The following is a 15131-nucleotide window of genomic DNA, read 5'->3' as shown; positions in this document are numbered from 1 at the left end:
GCCCTGTGCAACATTCTCCACATATTACTGGGGAAATTAATGTATGGTCAGTTTCTTGGCACATCAGCGAAGCTGTATCCAAATGTACCTACAGAGGATCTGGCAGTAGTTGTTGTCACAAGCTAATCACTCTTGAAAGGTTCTGAAGCAGAAGTGCCACTAAAATCCAGGCATTGAAACATCTTCATGGGCATGGGGCTTGTGACTAGTCTTTTAGGGGTAATAAGATTTTGGTTTCTGAGCCATATCAAATATATATATGTATGTCTCCAAATTTCCTGACCAAAACCAAATGTGCTAAGATGGAATTTTGAGCCCCACATCAGGACCTGTAGCCTCCATGGTGTTCTCTATGCTGGAAGTTTCTGAGGGCAGATGAAGGACATTGTAACTGATGACAGTGAAGCTAGAATTTGCAGTCCAGTGGGTTAACATCCACCTGTGTCACCAGTGTTGCTGGTCTGGGGATAGCAGTGGCTGGGTGCAGTGGTGGGAGGTACAGTGCTCCTCAACTGTGGGATGGTGGTGTTACTCCAGAGGTAAATGGCACTCACCTACTTCTGTTCCTAGAGATGTCAGGGCCCTTCTCAAAGTATGGCACAGGGAATGCATGAGTTCACTCACAGTTGCATGAGTTGCACTGTCCTCCATCTTGCCCAAGCAGAGACCAGTGTCCTTATTTGTTCCCTGCCATGAATTTTTTCTAATGACATACTGCGACCCAAATTCTGCCCCTGGGCACCATTGTGTCCTTATGAAGGTCATGGCCACATGTCCCAGAGCAGACTTTGGCCCCATTTGCCATATGGGAGCTGGAACATTATATGTTTGTTTTTTTTTTTCTTTTCTTCTGAATGTCCCTATTGTTTATTTTTGTGTTTCTGTTAAAAGTTCAAATGAAGAGCTAATTACTGACCCAGCAGAGCCGGCTGGCTGCAGGCATCCCTGCTGTGAGTCTGCTCATGAATGAATTTTTAGTTTTGAGGCAGGTTTCCAAGGCTCCTGTGATGGTCCCAGTTTAGCTCTGTTTGTTTATTACTTGACATTCCTAAAAATGAATGTACTATTAAAATTACATGGCCAATCTGTAAGGAAGCATCAAAATAGGTAACTTAGTCACTTCTCCTCTGCAGGGTGACCAGGACAGCATGAATTCTCTTGCTCCTCACAAAACTCTTTTCTCTCTGAGAAGTGATCTGTAGACAAGGGAACTGAATCTATGTATGCATTTAAAAACACCACATGTGCACTTTGATTTAATTGTTTTGCTGGCAGATCTTGCTTGGTTTCACAGAGTTAAACCAATGGTCAGAGATGAGAGGAGAGGAACAAATGTGTTTTAGAGACTTAAAATTTTCTATAGTCACTATGGCAGAGATGAGTTTTAAAGAGCACTGTTACCTAAGTAGCTCTGCAGGTGTCCTGGGTAAAAACATGGATGTGCAGGTGAAAGAGATGACTGGTAGGCATTAAAAGCATGGAAAATTGCAGAAGATGATAGAGCAGCTAGGTGGGATGGGGCAAAAGTGTCACCTTTGAGCTAAACATGAGGCACTTGCCTTGTGCGCGTAGGTTACAAAGCTCCTCAAAACGCCAAGTACATCAGTGATGCATGTTGGGTGTGTGAGCTTTGGGCAGAGCTGGGCAAAGCAGCACGGAGAAGGGGAGTCCTGTGTGGATATCCATCATCATGACAGCTGCATCAGTGTGTCTGCTGATACCTCTGCCCATGTGAATGCAGATTCAGAAGGGTCACTGTAAACATGCGGCTAACGGAGGACGTATGAGTCACCAAGGCAAAAACTCATGGCAGTAACCTGGTATGTGAAAATAATTAGATGTCTCCCAGCAGGGCTTGAAAATACAAAGAAAACTGCATAAAGCACTGACAGACGGACCTCAGCATATGTATCATCCCACATTACAAGATGATATTGAAGTTGTTTTCAGGTGTGAATTCGTTTGTTGATAAAACAGCAGAAAAATCTAAGCATGCTCAGAAAACAAAACATCAAATCTCCTTTTGTTCCATCTGTTTTGCCTATCTCAGAGGGCTCTGCTGGGCATAATTCCCAAAAGGCCTGCGTCTAGGGAGGCTTCTGCAGAAACCTTGCTTTGCTGTACATGATATACCCATCACTTACACCTCTGTGATAAGCACTCAGAAATATTTTTTTCTGAGAAAAATATTTTTACTTAACTGGTGGGATTGTTGACTCACCTATGCCTTCCTAATCTGTGTATCAATATTTCCAGTTGGTGCAGAAGCTGGCGAATATTGTTATGTGGGAGAAAGAAAACAGATAGCAGCATAGCGGAAATGCTAAGTCATGACCTGAAGCAGTGATGAAGAACCTGGTGGGAAGGAAAGGCCAACTCAGGGGAGTTTAGGTGCAAGCAGTGCACCTAAGTGTTCAGATGGGGTGGAGCCAGGGAGCCCTTCCCACACCTCATTTAAGGGTTGGCATGGAGGTGAGGGTATTTTGTTGGAGATCCCTGCCTACTTGCCTTCCCATCTCCTGCTAGTACCAGCCTCAGCTCTCTTTCACTTATCTTTTCCTAGCTGCAGCAGTGTAGAAATATGTTTGTGGCCAGAACAGAGAGCTGAGACAGCAGGGAGCCCTCATTGTCCCAGGGCCCTGCCCCTGTTCTGGGGACAGCCATGGTGAATGGGCCGAGGAGAGGACACAGATGTCATCACTGCATGGCTCTAGAAAGAAGAGAGTGACAAAAAAAGGAGCTGTCAGACTTGTCTGCTGTATATGTCCACATCACAATGGATGCTGTAATCTGTTTCTTGCTGGCCAGCCCCCAAGGAGCTGTATGGCAGATGGGAGCAGGATTCCCTGGCTGTGCCCTTTTGTATTCCCTTCAACCCACCAAATGCATGGGGGTTAGTGCTGCGTGGAAGAGGGAAGGGGTTGATGTGCATCTCTGAATTCAGTCCAGGAATGACAAAAGCAAGTGAAAGAAGAAAGAGAAGATATATTAGACAAGGGCTGTGATTTGTTTGGGGATTTTTAATACTTCCCTCCAGGAAGGCAAAGCGCTCTCAGTCAGTTTGACTCCAGTTATTCTGGCTCTGCTACACATTGCACCAAATATTTACTCTGCTAAATTGCATTGCAAGAATCTTATTGACATCTTTTCTTTGAAGTGATCTCCTAGAGCTTTCATTTTGTTGCTGGAAATCCTGACATCATATCCCATCGTCTGCCCCTGACAGAGCTGCAGACCCCTGCAGGCACAAACCTAGACGTTTGGCTCCTCCACTGCAGGCCTGAGAATCAAAAAAGCCTTCATGCTGGCATGTCAATCTGGGAGCTGAGATGCTGACCCTATGTGTGAAATTTTGATTGGGTTTAGCTAATTTTGCATGACGTGTCTCTACCAGTCTCTCAAGTCTCAGCAATTCAATAGCATCGCACACAGTGTATTGCATACCTTCAGCCCAGCTCTCCCAGCCCTGCTCCTCTGAGAGGCCCTCCTTTGGCAACAGGACATCCCTGTCCCCCCTGCAAAGATGTCTGCTCAGGGAAAGCAAGGAATCCCTACCCAATTTTGTTGATTTGCTTTTTGAGGAAACCTTGATTATCAGCTAAAGCGGTCTGCTGAGAGACCAAAATCAAGTATGCACACACAGCTTCATGGAGTTACAGTTTGGAGCCTGTGAATTAATTAGCAATTTCTCTGAAGAACTGCAGCCTGACAATTCATAGTCTTCATAGCTGCTTGACTTTGATAAACAGGCAACATACATGGCAGCTTCCTGCAATCATAGTAGCACTGCTAACCATCAAAAAACAAAGCAGGACTTGCCAAAAGCAAGCTAACACAATTCCTAAATGCTAGACATTAAAGCAAAATGTCATTTCAAGTAAACTAAAATTTGCATTTACTCTATAGCTAGGAAAAAAAGTGACCTCCCATGTGAAGAATTTGACCCCTCATCTGCTTGAGAGCAAAGGGAATCCAGTATGACTTGGGCAGCTTCCTGGTACTCTTACAAACCGTCCCATTCCTGAATAGTAGCAAGGCTTTAAGTAAGAGCGCCAAAGGCAGCATGTCCTATCACCCCTTTTTTGTTCTTGCAGCTGTAGCCTGTGCTTGCCATGTCTCACCCCCATGACAGCAGTTACCTTTTTTGGTCGGCTCAGCAGCTGGAGCTCAGGGCAGAAGTGTGAGCTGGACACTGCATAAATACAAAAACCAATCAGTGTGATAATTGGAAGGACTGACAGCCTTATGTGATTATCCCATGTTACTTATTTCTCTACAGCACAACCCAGCTGCTGGCTGTTTTCTCTTTTTAACTGGAATACTGTGATTGCTGTGCTTTGTATTTATATGCAGCTTCATTTCACTGCTTGTCCTCACCACATTGTTCATTTCTGGAGCAGAACCTCCTCTGTCTCCATCATAACCCCATTCCAATGCAGTAATGTTCTTAGCTTCAAGAAAGACCACATTTTGAAGGCTTCAAAATCAAGAAGTTTGAAGAGTAAATATTCCAGTAGAGCTCTTAGTTTGTGTTTTCATTTTTGTCTTGCAAAGAGGCTACCTGCTGTGCCAGGAAAGAACTGGCCATTGGTTTACTTTTCTAGGACTGCTACAAACTCGGTTTGGAAATACTTGTATGTCAGATATGGCATGAAATGAAGTTGTTCATGTTAATTCAGGAAGTGAGATATAGCCTATAATACTCAGATTTGGAAACAACTGCTGCCCATGTTGTATGCCTGCTGTGCTCTTTGTGAAATCCCACCGTGGAACTGCAGCCTCTGAGCCTAATTCATTCTGAGAAAAGCAAATATTGATAAGTTGGCTTCAGTGAGGATGCACCTGCCTGCAAGATTAATAAATTGGCCCTATGTCTTTGCTGAGCCACCATCATATCTTGGTCAGGCTGCAGCTGCTCTGCTGAATTTTCGTGGTGACTCTTGGAAACCCACCAGCTTGGTTTTCTGTGTGACCTTTTTGGCCCATCGATATTTGACTGAACTTCAAAGACAAATATGCACTCCTCCTGGACCTTCTGGGCTGCTATTATAACTTCTCTCTAATTCCTTTGTTTGTGGTATTTCCTAGACTGTAATACTCCAGCAGTCACAATTTCTCAGAAACAGGAACTAAATAGACAATATTTAGCCTGTAGTATAATTGTCTTGGCACCTGTAAATCACTGGAAAGGTGGTGATTGATTCTCAGAAGAAAATGATTATCTGTCAGGCCTACTGGAGAGGCAGCTATATTTCATCATTAACTTTTAGCAGCCTTTGCAGAACCTGGATAGGAGACTTATGATTTTAATGTCACTGATTTCTCTAGTGTTTAAAGGAAGTATTTTTTTCGAACTACAGAAAATACGTGGTTCTGTGAAAATTGAAATGTAGTTAACCTTGCGGTTTGTATTGGATTTAGTCCATAATAGTTCGTTGCTGATATTGTTTAGTAAGAATTTATTAGTTAAACTCATTATTTTTATTTACACTTTCAGCTTAAAGGCAATTTGAAAGAATGCTTTTAGCTGACAACTCTGAGGAGGATTGCATTATAAAACAGGGTAGCAGGGCTGGAAATTATTTTCATGTTTGGAATAAGTTTGTGCGTGATTTGTGCACGGCTGGCTGGAGGATGTGTGTGCATGCATTGCTCTTACAATTCAGCACTTGCCTCTTTTTGTGTATACTTTTGGATTACTGAAGGAGAAATTCACTTCGGAATAAGATGTATCAATAAGAGAGGTCATTTTTATGCAACATATGTCATGAAGCCAGCAGCCTCCCTTTGCATTTGCAGGAGACTGTGTCTCTGGTTATTCTCTTCCTAAAACTCCCTTGAGTGTTGACTCTCAGATTCTGCCCTGAAATTTGAAATGGTGTGAATGTCACCTCTCAGAACAGCAGTATGAGATGGTCCTTGTAGTGCCCCAGGAGCTGGGTCTGATGGTGCATCTTCTGCAGACAGCAAAACACAACATCTCAGCTATGTGACAAAAATCTTACCCGAGTCCCTGAATTGTGTCAGAGATCAAGGATTACAAACCAAGGGGATGAGAGGATTAATTAGTAATAAGAGGTTAAACGGGTGTAATGTTTGGAAGAAAGTGACTCTTGTGTTACTTCCTTTCTACGCCAACAATTTTAGGCTTATTATCATATGTAAACGAGGTAGGAAAAATAATTCAGCTAATCAAACATGGATTTTGTTTGGCTTTGAAACAACTGCCAGCAACCTGAAATTTGTTTGTTTGCTCAAGCTGAAGTTTCATAACATTCCCAGGCAATGTAAACACAGCATGGAAATTGGTTCCCCACCTCTCACCCCAACTGTGCCTCCCCAGACCTTCCCCATGTCCAGACTCCATCTGAGGAGTGGTGCTGTGAAGCGGAACAGGGAATGGATCTGGCAGAACCCCCCAAAGCAACAGAAGAGATTGATTTTTGGCCACATGGGTTGTTTAATCTTGCTGGCTCTGTATAAGCATTGATTCTGCCCCAGTGGAGGAGGTGTGAGACAGTGGCTGGAGGAGACACCCCCCGTTGCACGGCATTATGAACTTTTCAAGGGATCACAGCCTGAAAAAAGAAGAAAAAATATATTCAGACTAATTCTGCCACCCATTTCTTTATCAGTCAAGGTTTTGCAATCACATTTTGCTGTTTAAAAAAAAAATCCATTTTTCCCTGTCTAGCAGCTGTGTTGAAGATTCAGAGTCAGCAGGTAGATGTATCCAGAGAAGCACACACCTGGGTTTCATTTTCTGTTCCTTTTTACCCTGTGTCCTGAAGCTGAGCACATCTGAGCTGTCTTGCTGGTACTGAGTAAAAGCAAAAACCATTTAAGTAGCAATTTCTTAAATAAAACATAATTAATATGCTCCTCTCCCATCTTCCATTCCCACTTCAGATTCCACTCTTCACAATGAGAAGTGCACACATTAAAACAGTTGGTTTTGATGTTCGTGTCAGCATTCTCGCATTTCTGCATTCAGGTTTCATCATTCTCGTACTGGTAACACTGTCAGCTCTTTCATTTATATTGCAGACTTCAGAAATTATTTTGTGTGTGTTTTACTTTCTATCCACAGTTCCTTTGGGCACAGGAGAACTGCATCTAATTTTTCAATTTCTCCTTTTTATTTTTTTGCATCCTAAAAGATTAGGAACCACAAGGCAAGTAAGGAATTCAGAGTTCTTTCATTTACTCCAAGCTTTTAGACCAAACACAATGACATTTTAGGCCTGAGCTCAAGCTGTTTGCAAGCTCAGATCTGACAATAATGTAATACAACCAAGGAAATTTGCTTTGGAGCATTTCGGCTCCTTTTTACCACCGTGTATCTAGCCTCCCCAGCTGCTTCTAAAACTTGTACTTCAGCTGCCATAATCTTATCATTAAAGGTGGATTTAAGTTTTAAGAACCTATGAGCAAACCTTTGTACTTGCAACCAGAAGCTGGGAGATGACTCTGCATTTAAGGTGCAAGCTCAGCTTTACTCCCGTGTTGGCTGCTAATCCAGTGCAGCCAAGTGTTGGGTGCTGTGACCTCCCAGCAGCTCCTTCAGAGGTGCATCTTTATTGCTCAGCTGCTGTGTTCTGACTTCTCAAATCCCTCCTATCTTGTTGTTCTTGTTTTCTACCCTTGCAGTGGTAGCATAAGGAAAAAAAAGCTGAGTTTGACCACATCCGTGAGGATGTCAAGCATTTATACTTTATTGGTTTAGAAGCTTACTAAATTTAAACAGAAGCATTAGCATGGCCTTAGGCTCTCTTGACAGTTATAAACTCTTCCTTGGGGGGATTTCGGTAATGCTTTCTAATCAGCTTAAGGAGTTAATTAAACAGCTGTCACTTAGCTTCTTAATTCTGAGACTTGATGCTAAATAAGATTTGAAATTAGTTATGCATGACTGAGGCGTGGATCCTCTGATACAAATAGGATGGCTGCTAGCTGAAGAGGTGGAAAATCTGGGCCTTTAGACATAAATAATGGATATATTCATGGTGGTACCCTGGATTAATGCTCTAATGTCTGATTAATGAAAACAACAGCAACAGCAACACTGTGAGGAAAATGGAAGGTGCTAGTGTCCAAACAGGGCAGATTTCCAGGCAGCCATTCATTCCCTCTTGCTGGCATGCCCTGTGCTTCAGGAGATTTCCATGATCGTTTTCATCTCTTCCCTATTGCAATCTGTCGATGGCAAACTCAAAAGCCAAGATAGCTATTGAAAAAAAAGAGAAGAACCAGGCATCGTTTTAGAAGCTAGACGTTTAGCCTGGAAATAATGTATTCTACCACTGTAATCAGAAATGCAACTGGAGATCTGCTGTGCTTATGAAACGTGATTCGTAGAGCTGCAGTGGCTTTATAATACTTCTTCCCTGTTTACTGTGGTAGGACAAATATTCCTCCTCCTGAAGGGTACGAGCTGCAGATCAGCCCGAGTTGTTCTGAAAAAATATGTCTGGAGGTCTGTTTGGAAAGCAAGCTGGTGTCTTACTGCTGCTTGTGAGCCTTGTGAGGGCTAACAAGGATTCAGCATTACAGCCTCCTGAACCTTGCTAAACGCTCTTGGAAAAAAATGCTGACAATCACTACCAGCTTTTCCTTTGCGTTTTACTATTAGACAAAATGTTTCTGATACAAAGCTGATGTGGAGACTCAAAGAGGAGCGTGAATCGGTTGTATATTTATTTGTTTTAGCAGTCATCATTAATACAAACATTAGGAAACAACGTTTATGGAGGGAGAACAAAGGGAAGAAGAGAAATGCCTTATGAGTTATAAAGATATTGTTAAAGTTCTTTCTTTCACCCCAGGAATTATAAGGTAGGAGATATCCAAAGGTAAATTAAATTGCACAGAAGCTACCAATTAAAACTGAAAAACTAATAGGTGTTCCCTTCTGCGTATCTACTTAAATAGATACTTACTGTGTGCATCTTCTGAATATGCTTCTGCTGGAGGGCTTAATATGCTCAGTTATTTAATATCAATCTCTTCAGCAGGCAAAGAATGCTCACTCCAGAATCTTCTTGGACAGTATTACCATTTTTGAATGCAGTAGTAATTTCAGAATAAAGATTACCTGGTCTTCCATTTCGATTGTGAGAGAAAAATGTTTTTCCCTGATTGCTCTTCCTATTTCCTTTGGTTATTTTAGGGGATCCGTGTACGCGAGCTATGCTATGTAATGGTTAGAGAAAGATCAGCAACTTTTTTAATAGCTGCTCAAGGAAGCAACCTTATGTGGTCTGAGTACTCTTCTATAGCTTTGCAAAACCTGTAAGTATTCCCATCTTGCAATGCCCTAACATGATATCTCGCATAATCTGTGTTAGTTATGGATAAAGAAAGTAATATTTCTTCAGAATATTCTGTTATCACTTAAGCAGCAAAAAGTAACACTTTTAAATTAGAAACTATTTAGATTTATAGCTTTTACATGCTGAGACTCTGATCCATAAATCTCTATGTAGCTAAATAAGCATCATGTTTGTTTCCTCAAATGAAATAATTTTCATACGCTTTCACCATGGGAACATTAAGCCCTTTCTACCATTAAACAAATGACTGAAAAAACATTTTGCTCTGCCCCCGCTGCATAAATTGGTGTAAATTGTTATTATGCCTCTACGTTGAAGGGAGAGATGCAAACCAGGTGCTTAAAGAAATCATCCGCCAGACCCCTGCGTGTGGACATACTGAAGACTCTGCAGACAGAATGTACAGCTCAGTTAGTCCAGCACAGCTGCAGACGTTGCCTGCTTGCTTTGTGTTTGTTTTGCTTTAGAGAAGTACTGGGTGATTTGTTTTCCTGGGACTGGGCACGCACTTACTGATAGAAAAACACTGTGTTTATTTCCATGAACTCCAGACAATAATTTTTTTCACCCCTCTTTTCTTTTGGACAAGAAAGGGATGGACATCATTACAACTGCCTAAGAATTAGCAGCACTGCCACATGCTGAACACTGTGCTGATGGGGCTGTGCACAGTTCCATAAACACTTTGGTTGCGAACATACATCTAGAATGTGAATACAGACAACAGCTATAAAACCTTGACTCTGGAACCTTTGGTTTTAGAAATAAAACATGAATTTACTTCCTTCTCTTAGAATCAGCAATGCATACACTCATCTCCTGGTATTTAAGCATTCCCATTAATGTCTTCAGGATTACTGCCATGATTGGTTGAAGTTCAGCTCTGTTGGACCGTGGCTCTGGGGGCAAGATGTCAAGATGTTATGGAGCTTTGAAGCCAGCTGAGACTTTGGGCATGCAGAAATTCCCTGTGTGTTAGATGTGCTTTTCAAAAGTGACTGAGAAGGAACAGAAGCTAGTGACAGTGACATAGCTGATGTACCGAGTAACTTGGTTTTGCATGCATTTCCAGGGAGCAGCAGGTATCGTGTACATTAGGATGTAGTCCATATTCAGAATGTCCAAAGCCAGGACTTAGAATTTGGAAACACAAATTCATGAAGCTTTTGAGGAACGTTATCAGTTACTAGTTCTTACCATGGGAAATTACATTTGCCTTTGGTGAGCGGACCTCATTAATCATACTGTTTCAGAGGGTTAGTTATTAAATCTCTCTTTACTTTATAAAATAATTACAAGGCTCATTTTGTAACATACTGACTGGGGAAAGAAGGGCATTTCTGCTTGGGGGAGCAGGTGTTTTCAGCTTGGCACTAGTTGCAAGCAGCTAGGCATGTGCTGTGGCCTCAAACAGTCCCACTGAAATGCAATTCGTGCAAAATGTTTGTGAGATAGGAACCTAATGCTTGGATTCTGTAATTATCACGGATGCTTAATAGCACTTGTTCTGTCAAACTGCCCCATTTCTAGCTCAGTGGAGCATACAGGAGAGTGGCAATTGGATCTAAATAACCTGCATGTAGTAGCTTCGCTGCGAAGCTCAGATCTGAAATAAATAAGAGAATCTGGAAACTTAATTGCAAATCTTCCCAAGATCTTGGTTGCCTGAGTAATATATCCTCTTCTGAGCACAAATGTGCACTCATGACAGATGCGCCTTACAGTACAGTTCTCATATTGATATAAATTGTAATTTCAAAATATCTGAAGGGCTTTTGTGTTGAGGGAGGGAGAGGATTTTCATAAATTCTCTTTTTGTGAAATCCTATTTCACCCTCCCCTAAAGATCACGGGGAAGATGGGAAAACTTTAGCAAAGCAGCTATCAAAAGAACATGAGCTTTTTTCTTTCTTTACATATTGCTTTGAGTCGGAATAAAGTATCTCTATTTCTTTAAGTGATAAGAAAAGGTCTCTTTGATCCATACCCTTTAGATGAGAAAAGTCTCAGTTTCTCCTCCTTAGCCCAAGAGGCAGTAGGGGGAGTCATCATCTCCCAGTAACTCAATTTCAGTCTCTTACTTTATTGTCTTCCATGAGTGAAATCAGGTCAATCTCAAAGCTCATAGCGTGAGCTATTTAGGTAATGAGCAGTTAGCACTTGGTGGGCTTTGGAAGCATTTATTTCACGAGAGATAGCTGAAATCAAGAGCCTCTTGTTCTATGGGATAGTCTGTGATTCGCAGGCATGATTCTGAAAAGCTCGGAGACCTTTCCAGGAGTGAGCAATATTCTACAATAAGGAGATGAAAAATTCAGGGACCAATTTGGGCTTCCTGTGTATCTTGGCACAAGTCAGCAGTTCCTGCTGTGCACGACTGACATAACATCCAGGTAACTGAGGGTGTTATTACATAGCTTAGCCCTGTGCTCTTCACATAATCAGAACTTGGTGCTAGAAGTAATAAATCAAATGGAAGGTGCAGATTTTGCGATAATCCTCACAGTGATGGTATACTTGTAACACACGTCACTGCAGAATTTGCTTAAGGAGCCTAAACCTTCCCAGCATCCTTCCTTTTTGAGAGAGGATGGGTTTGCATGAGCCTCATTAATAGATAAATCATAGATTTATATAATGACTTGAGTTGGAAGGGACCTCAAAGTTCATCTGGTTCCAACTCCCTTACCATGGACAAGAAACAATTGCAGACAGTTCTTGCCCATAACTACCCAACATAAGGAAGGATAAATCCAAAAAAGCCTGGCTAGAGTCTGATTCCCTACTGCCCTGCATTGCATGAAGTCCTTTGGATGAGGCCAGAAGGGCAGCACTCTAATTCCCTAGGCAGTAGAGCAAGAGAACCCAGATCTTTCCTGTCACAAGAGGCACTGCCACTAGCCATTCTCATTAGTTGTAAATTAGGGGACATGAGCTGGATCTGCCAACTTGCATCTTCAAGACCAGCCTAAAGCCTGCATTTAAGGCTAGAATTTCTTTTGTATATATGTATTTTGGATAAAACAGCCAAACGTAAGGTATGTTATTTTTTTTTGTGATCAGCATGGTCACTAGTGAGCTCAGGATGGAGTCTTCACTGTTGCTAGAAGCAAGAAATGTCTTGTTAGTATGGCACAGAATCATGCCTTGGGCGCCAGGTTGCTCTGACACCTGATGAGTATTCATGAAAGAGTAATGAGTATATGATGAATGTCTTAACAGTCCTAAGTCAGAACTGGAAATTTGGTTCCAGGATGGAAGGGAGGACATTTTTTCTTTCTGCCTACTGTGTTGGGAATAATTCTTAGAATTGTCTTCAGAAATTAATGTAATGCTGATTCTAGGTGGTATTAATGAAGTAATAGTGAAATATGCTAATTAAAAGGGCTTTTTTGTCTCTTAGGAAGCAGAGATCCTGAACACAGCTATCCTCACTGGGAAAACAGTGGCTGTCCCTGTCAAAGTGATCTCTGTAGAAGATGATGGGACTGTGACTGATCTTCTGGAATCTGTGGAGTGCAGATCATCAGATGAAGATGTCATTAAGGTAGGCTCATACTGCTTCATTGCACCAAGGGAGAGGCCCAACAAAACAGTCATGTTCTCTAATGTGACAAGTTCTTTCTTTTTCTAACTGTTATACTGCCAAGAAACTAAGGTTTATTATCACTGTTATGTGTAGATTGGTTCAGTGGAGCAATGAAACAAACAGGAAATTGCATATATTCCAATCTACGTGTCAAATACTTGGAACTGCCTGTCACTTTCCACCTTTGAAAAGTATTTTCAGAGTTCATTCTACCTCTCCTTTTTACTCTTCAGTTATATGGGTTGTGTGGGGTCAGGAAAGTTGGCAGCTGATCTTCTAGAAAAGGAAATAGTTCCTCTGAAGTTAGTTTGCCACACTGGTATAGGAACTGTGTGTCTCAAAGCTCATGTCTTTTCTTGGTACTAAGCCGGTCATGTACTGCAAACATTAGCTTTGAAATTGTGATTCTGTGCAGCTAATAGAGTGCCCCACAGAAAGCACGTTGCCTGCCAGTCATGGACTGGAAACTACTTGATAAGACACTTGACCAATGGATTTACTCTGTGCAACAGCTATGTAGGCTGATCTTTGAAAGATAAGCAGCAGCAGCAGACAATATAATGGCGCTCGTACCTTTTACTCTCAGTGTATGCTTCTTCAGTAAATGATGAGGAGACATCTTGCAGGAAGATTTCTAAGCCACCATTTTTGTTGAAATCTTAGTGTCAGGATGGGCCCTCAAGAGGTGTACTGATTCATGAAGACATTCATCTTGTACCAGTAAACATTGAAAGTTTATAAGAAGCCCTGAATATTTCTGCTCAGGTTAGTTAATGGCTCATGTACATTAATTGCAGTGGAAGCCACAGTCGACCATGATGATTATTGGAGATAGTGGAAGGCATTCCAGCGTGGTGACAGAAATGTTGGCTCATGTACAGCAGCTTATATGCTTTTGCAAACTTATGCATGGCTGTCACATGAGAAGACAAAATAAGAGACGTGGCTACAAATAAACGTTCTTTCTTTTTTTAACATAACCAGCATGTCACAAAATGATTAAAAATACTCCATGCCACCCCTCCAGCTGCTGGAAACCACTGTTTTCCCATTAACTTTTGTGAACTGCACCATATTGAGGACTTGGCCTTTGTGAAATTTGCCTTAGACTAAAACTGACTGGAATGCTAAGCATTCTTCATCTTACCTTCGTTCATTTTACTTTAGATTGAAATGGCTGAGGGTACTGTTTATCTCCAAGCAGGCCTCTTTGGGCCCCATTAGCTGAAAAAGACTCTTCCTGGTGGAGGTAGTTGTCTTTAAAGGAACAGAAGAGTGCAGGCGCTTATTTGTTACTGTCATATGGGAGAACTGCTGGAAGTTTGATGTGTAACTTTATGTCACAGAGGGAATGACAACCTGGAGCAGGGTAATTGAAGAATAGAGCTGGGTATGGATTTAAATAATCTCCCTTGAATTTTTTCTAAGCAGATTTAGCTTTTTGTCAAAATGTTGTAAGGTTGATACTTATTGGACTTGTTTTAAGCAATTTCTTCATGATAATTTCTTTTACACAAGATGAGCCCATGCAATTTAGAAGTCCATCTTCACTTATGTTTTTATTTTAGAATCTACTCAGGTCTTCTATTTATCTGAATAGCCACCATGCTGGCATTTTCTGATTAAATGTCTTTCTGACTGTCTTAATCTAGACAACTTTTTTGCTTCTATGGAGGCCCTTCGAATCTGATAAATCTGCCAAATACAGCAAATTGATGAACTGAATCTAAGTTTTAAAATATAAAGAAATAATTTGTTTTTCTTGCCTTGTGTTGTTGAAGTTAATGAGCTAAGTCTTCACTCACATAAATTAATTAACTTTTCAATTTATTCAGAGAACTGGAAAAATAATTTGAAAGCAAATATATCATCTGGAATATATTTTAAACATTAATTTTATTTTCTGCAGTTCTTGTTTATCAAATCATTTTGTTTTGGCCTATATAAACCTCCAACTGTTTTGGTATATAATATGTTCATCTCTTACCCTGGCAAAGAAAAGTGGTAGTAATTCCTATGTATGTATCTGTCATCTGTAAATTCATTAATGTACCTATAAAGGTTTATGTGCTTTTGATATAGATACCCTTTCACATTGATGCTAATGACAAGACCTACAGCAAACAGAAAATCTAGTCAGAGAAAAGATGTTCCAGTCTTCTACAAACATTCCACTAAAGTTCACTCCTCTGCAGTAGAATGGCAGATTT

At 41.1% G+C, this 15131-nt stretch overlaps 1 protein-coding gene across 1 annotated transcript in view; it reads left to right on the top strand.

Moving 5' to 3' along the window:
• Positions 1 to 15131, top strand: part of LOC122177006 (transmembrane protein 132D-like) — a 195623-nt gene that overhangs the window by 145238 nt on the left and 35254 nt on the right. Inside the window, 1 exon segment of the mRNA XM_042866056.1 lies at positions 12736 to 12879. Within this exon segment, the coding sequence (XP_042721990.1) occupies positions 12736 to 12879 (144 nt within the window).

The sequence above is a fragment of the Lagopus leucura genome, unplaced genomic scaffold, assembly GCF_019238085.1.
Source record: "Lagopus leucura isolate 7727_CA_CO unplaced genomic scaffold, USGS_WTPT01 Super-Scaffold_806, whole genome shotgun sequence".
Taxonomy (NCBI): Eukaryota; Metazoa; Chordata; class Aves; order Galliformes; family Phasianidae; genus Lagopus; species Lagopus leucura.
This window is presented reverse-complemented; position numbering and strand designations above follow the sequence as displayed.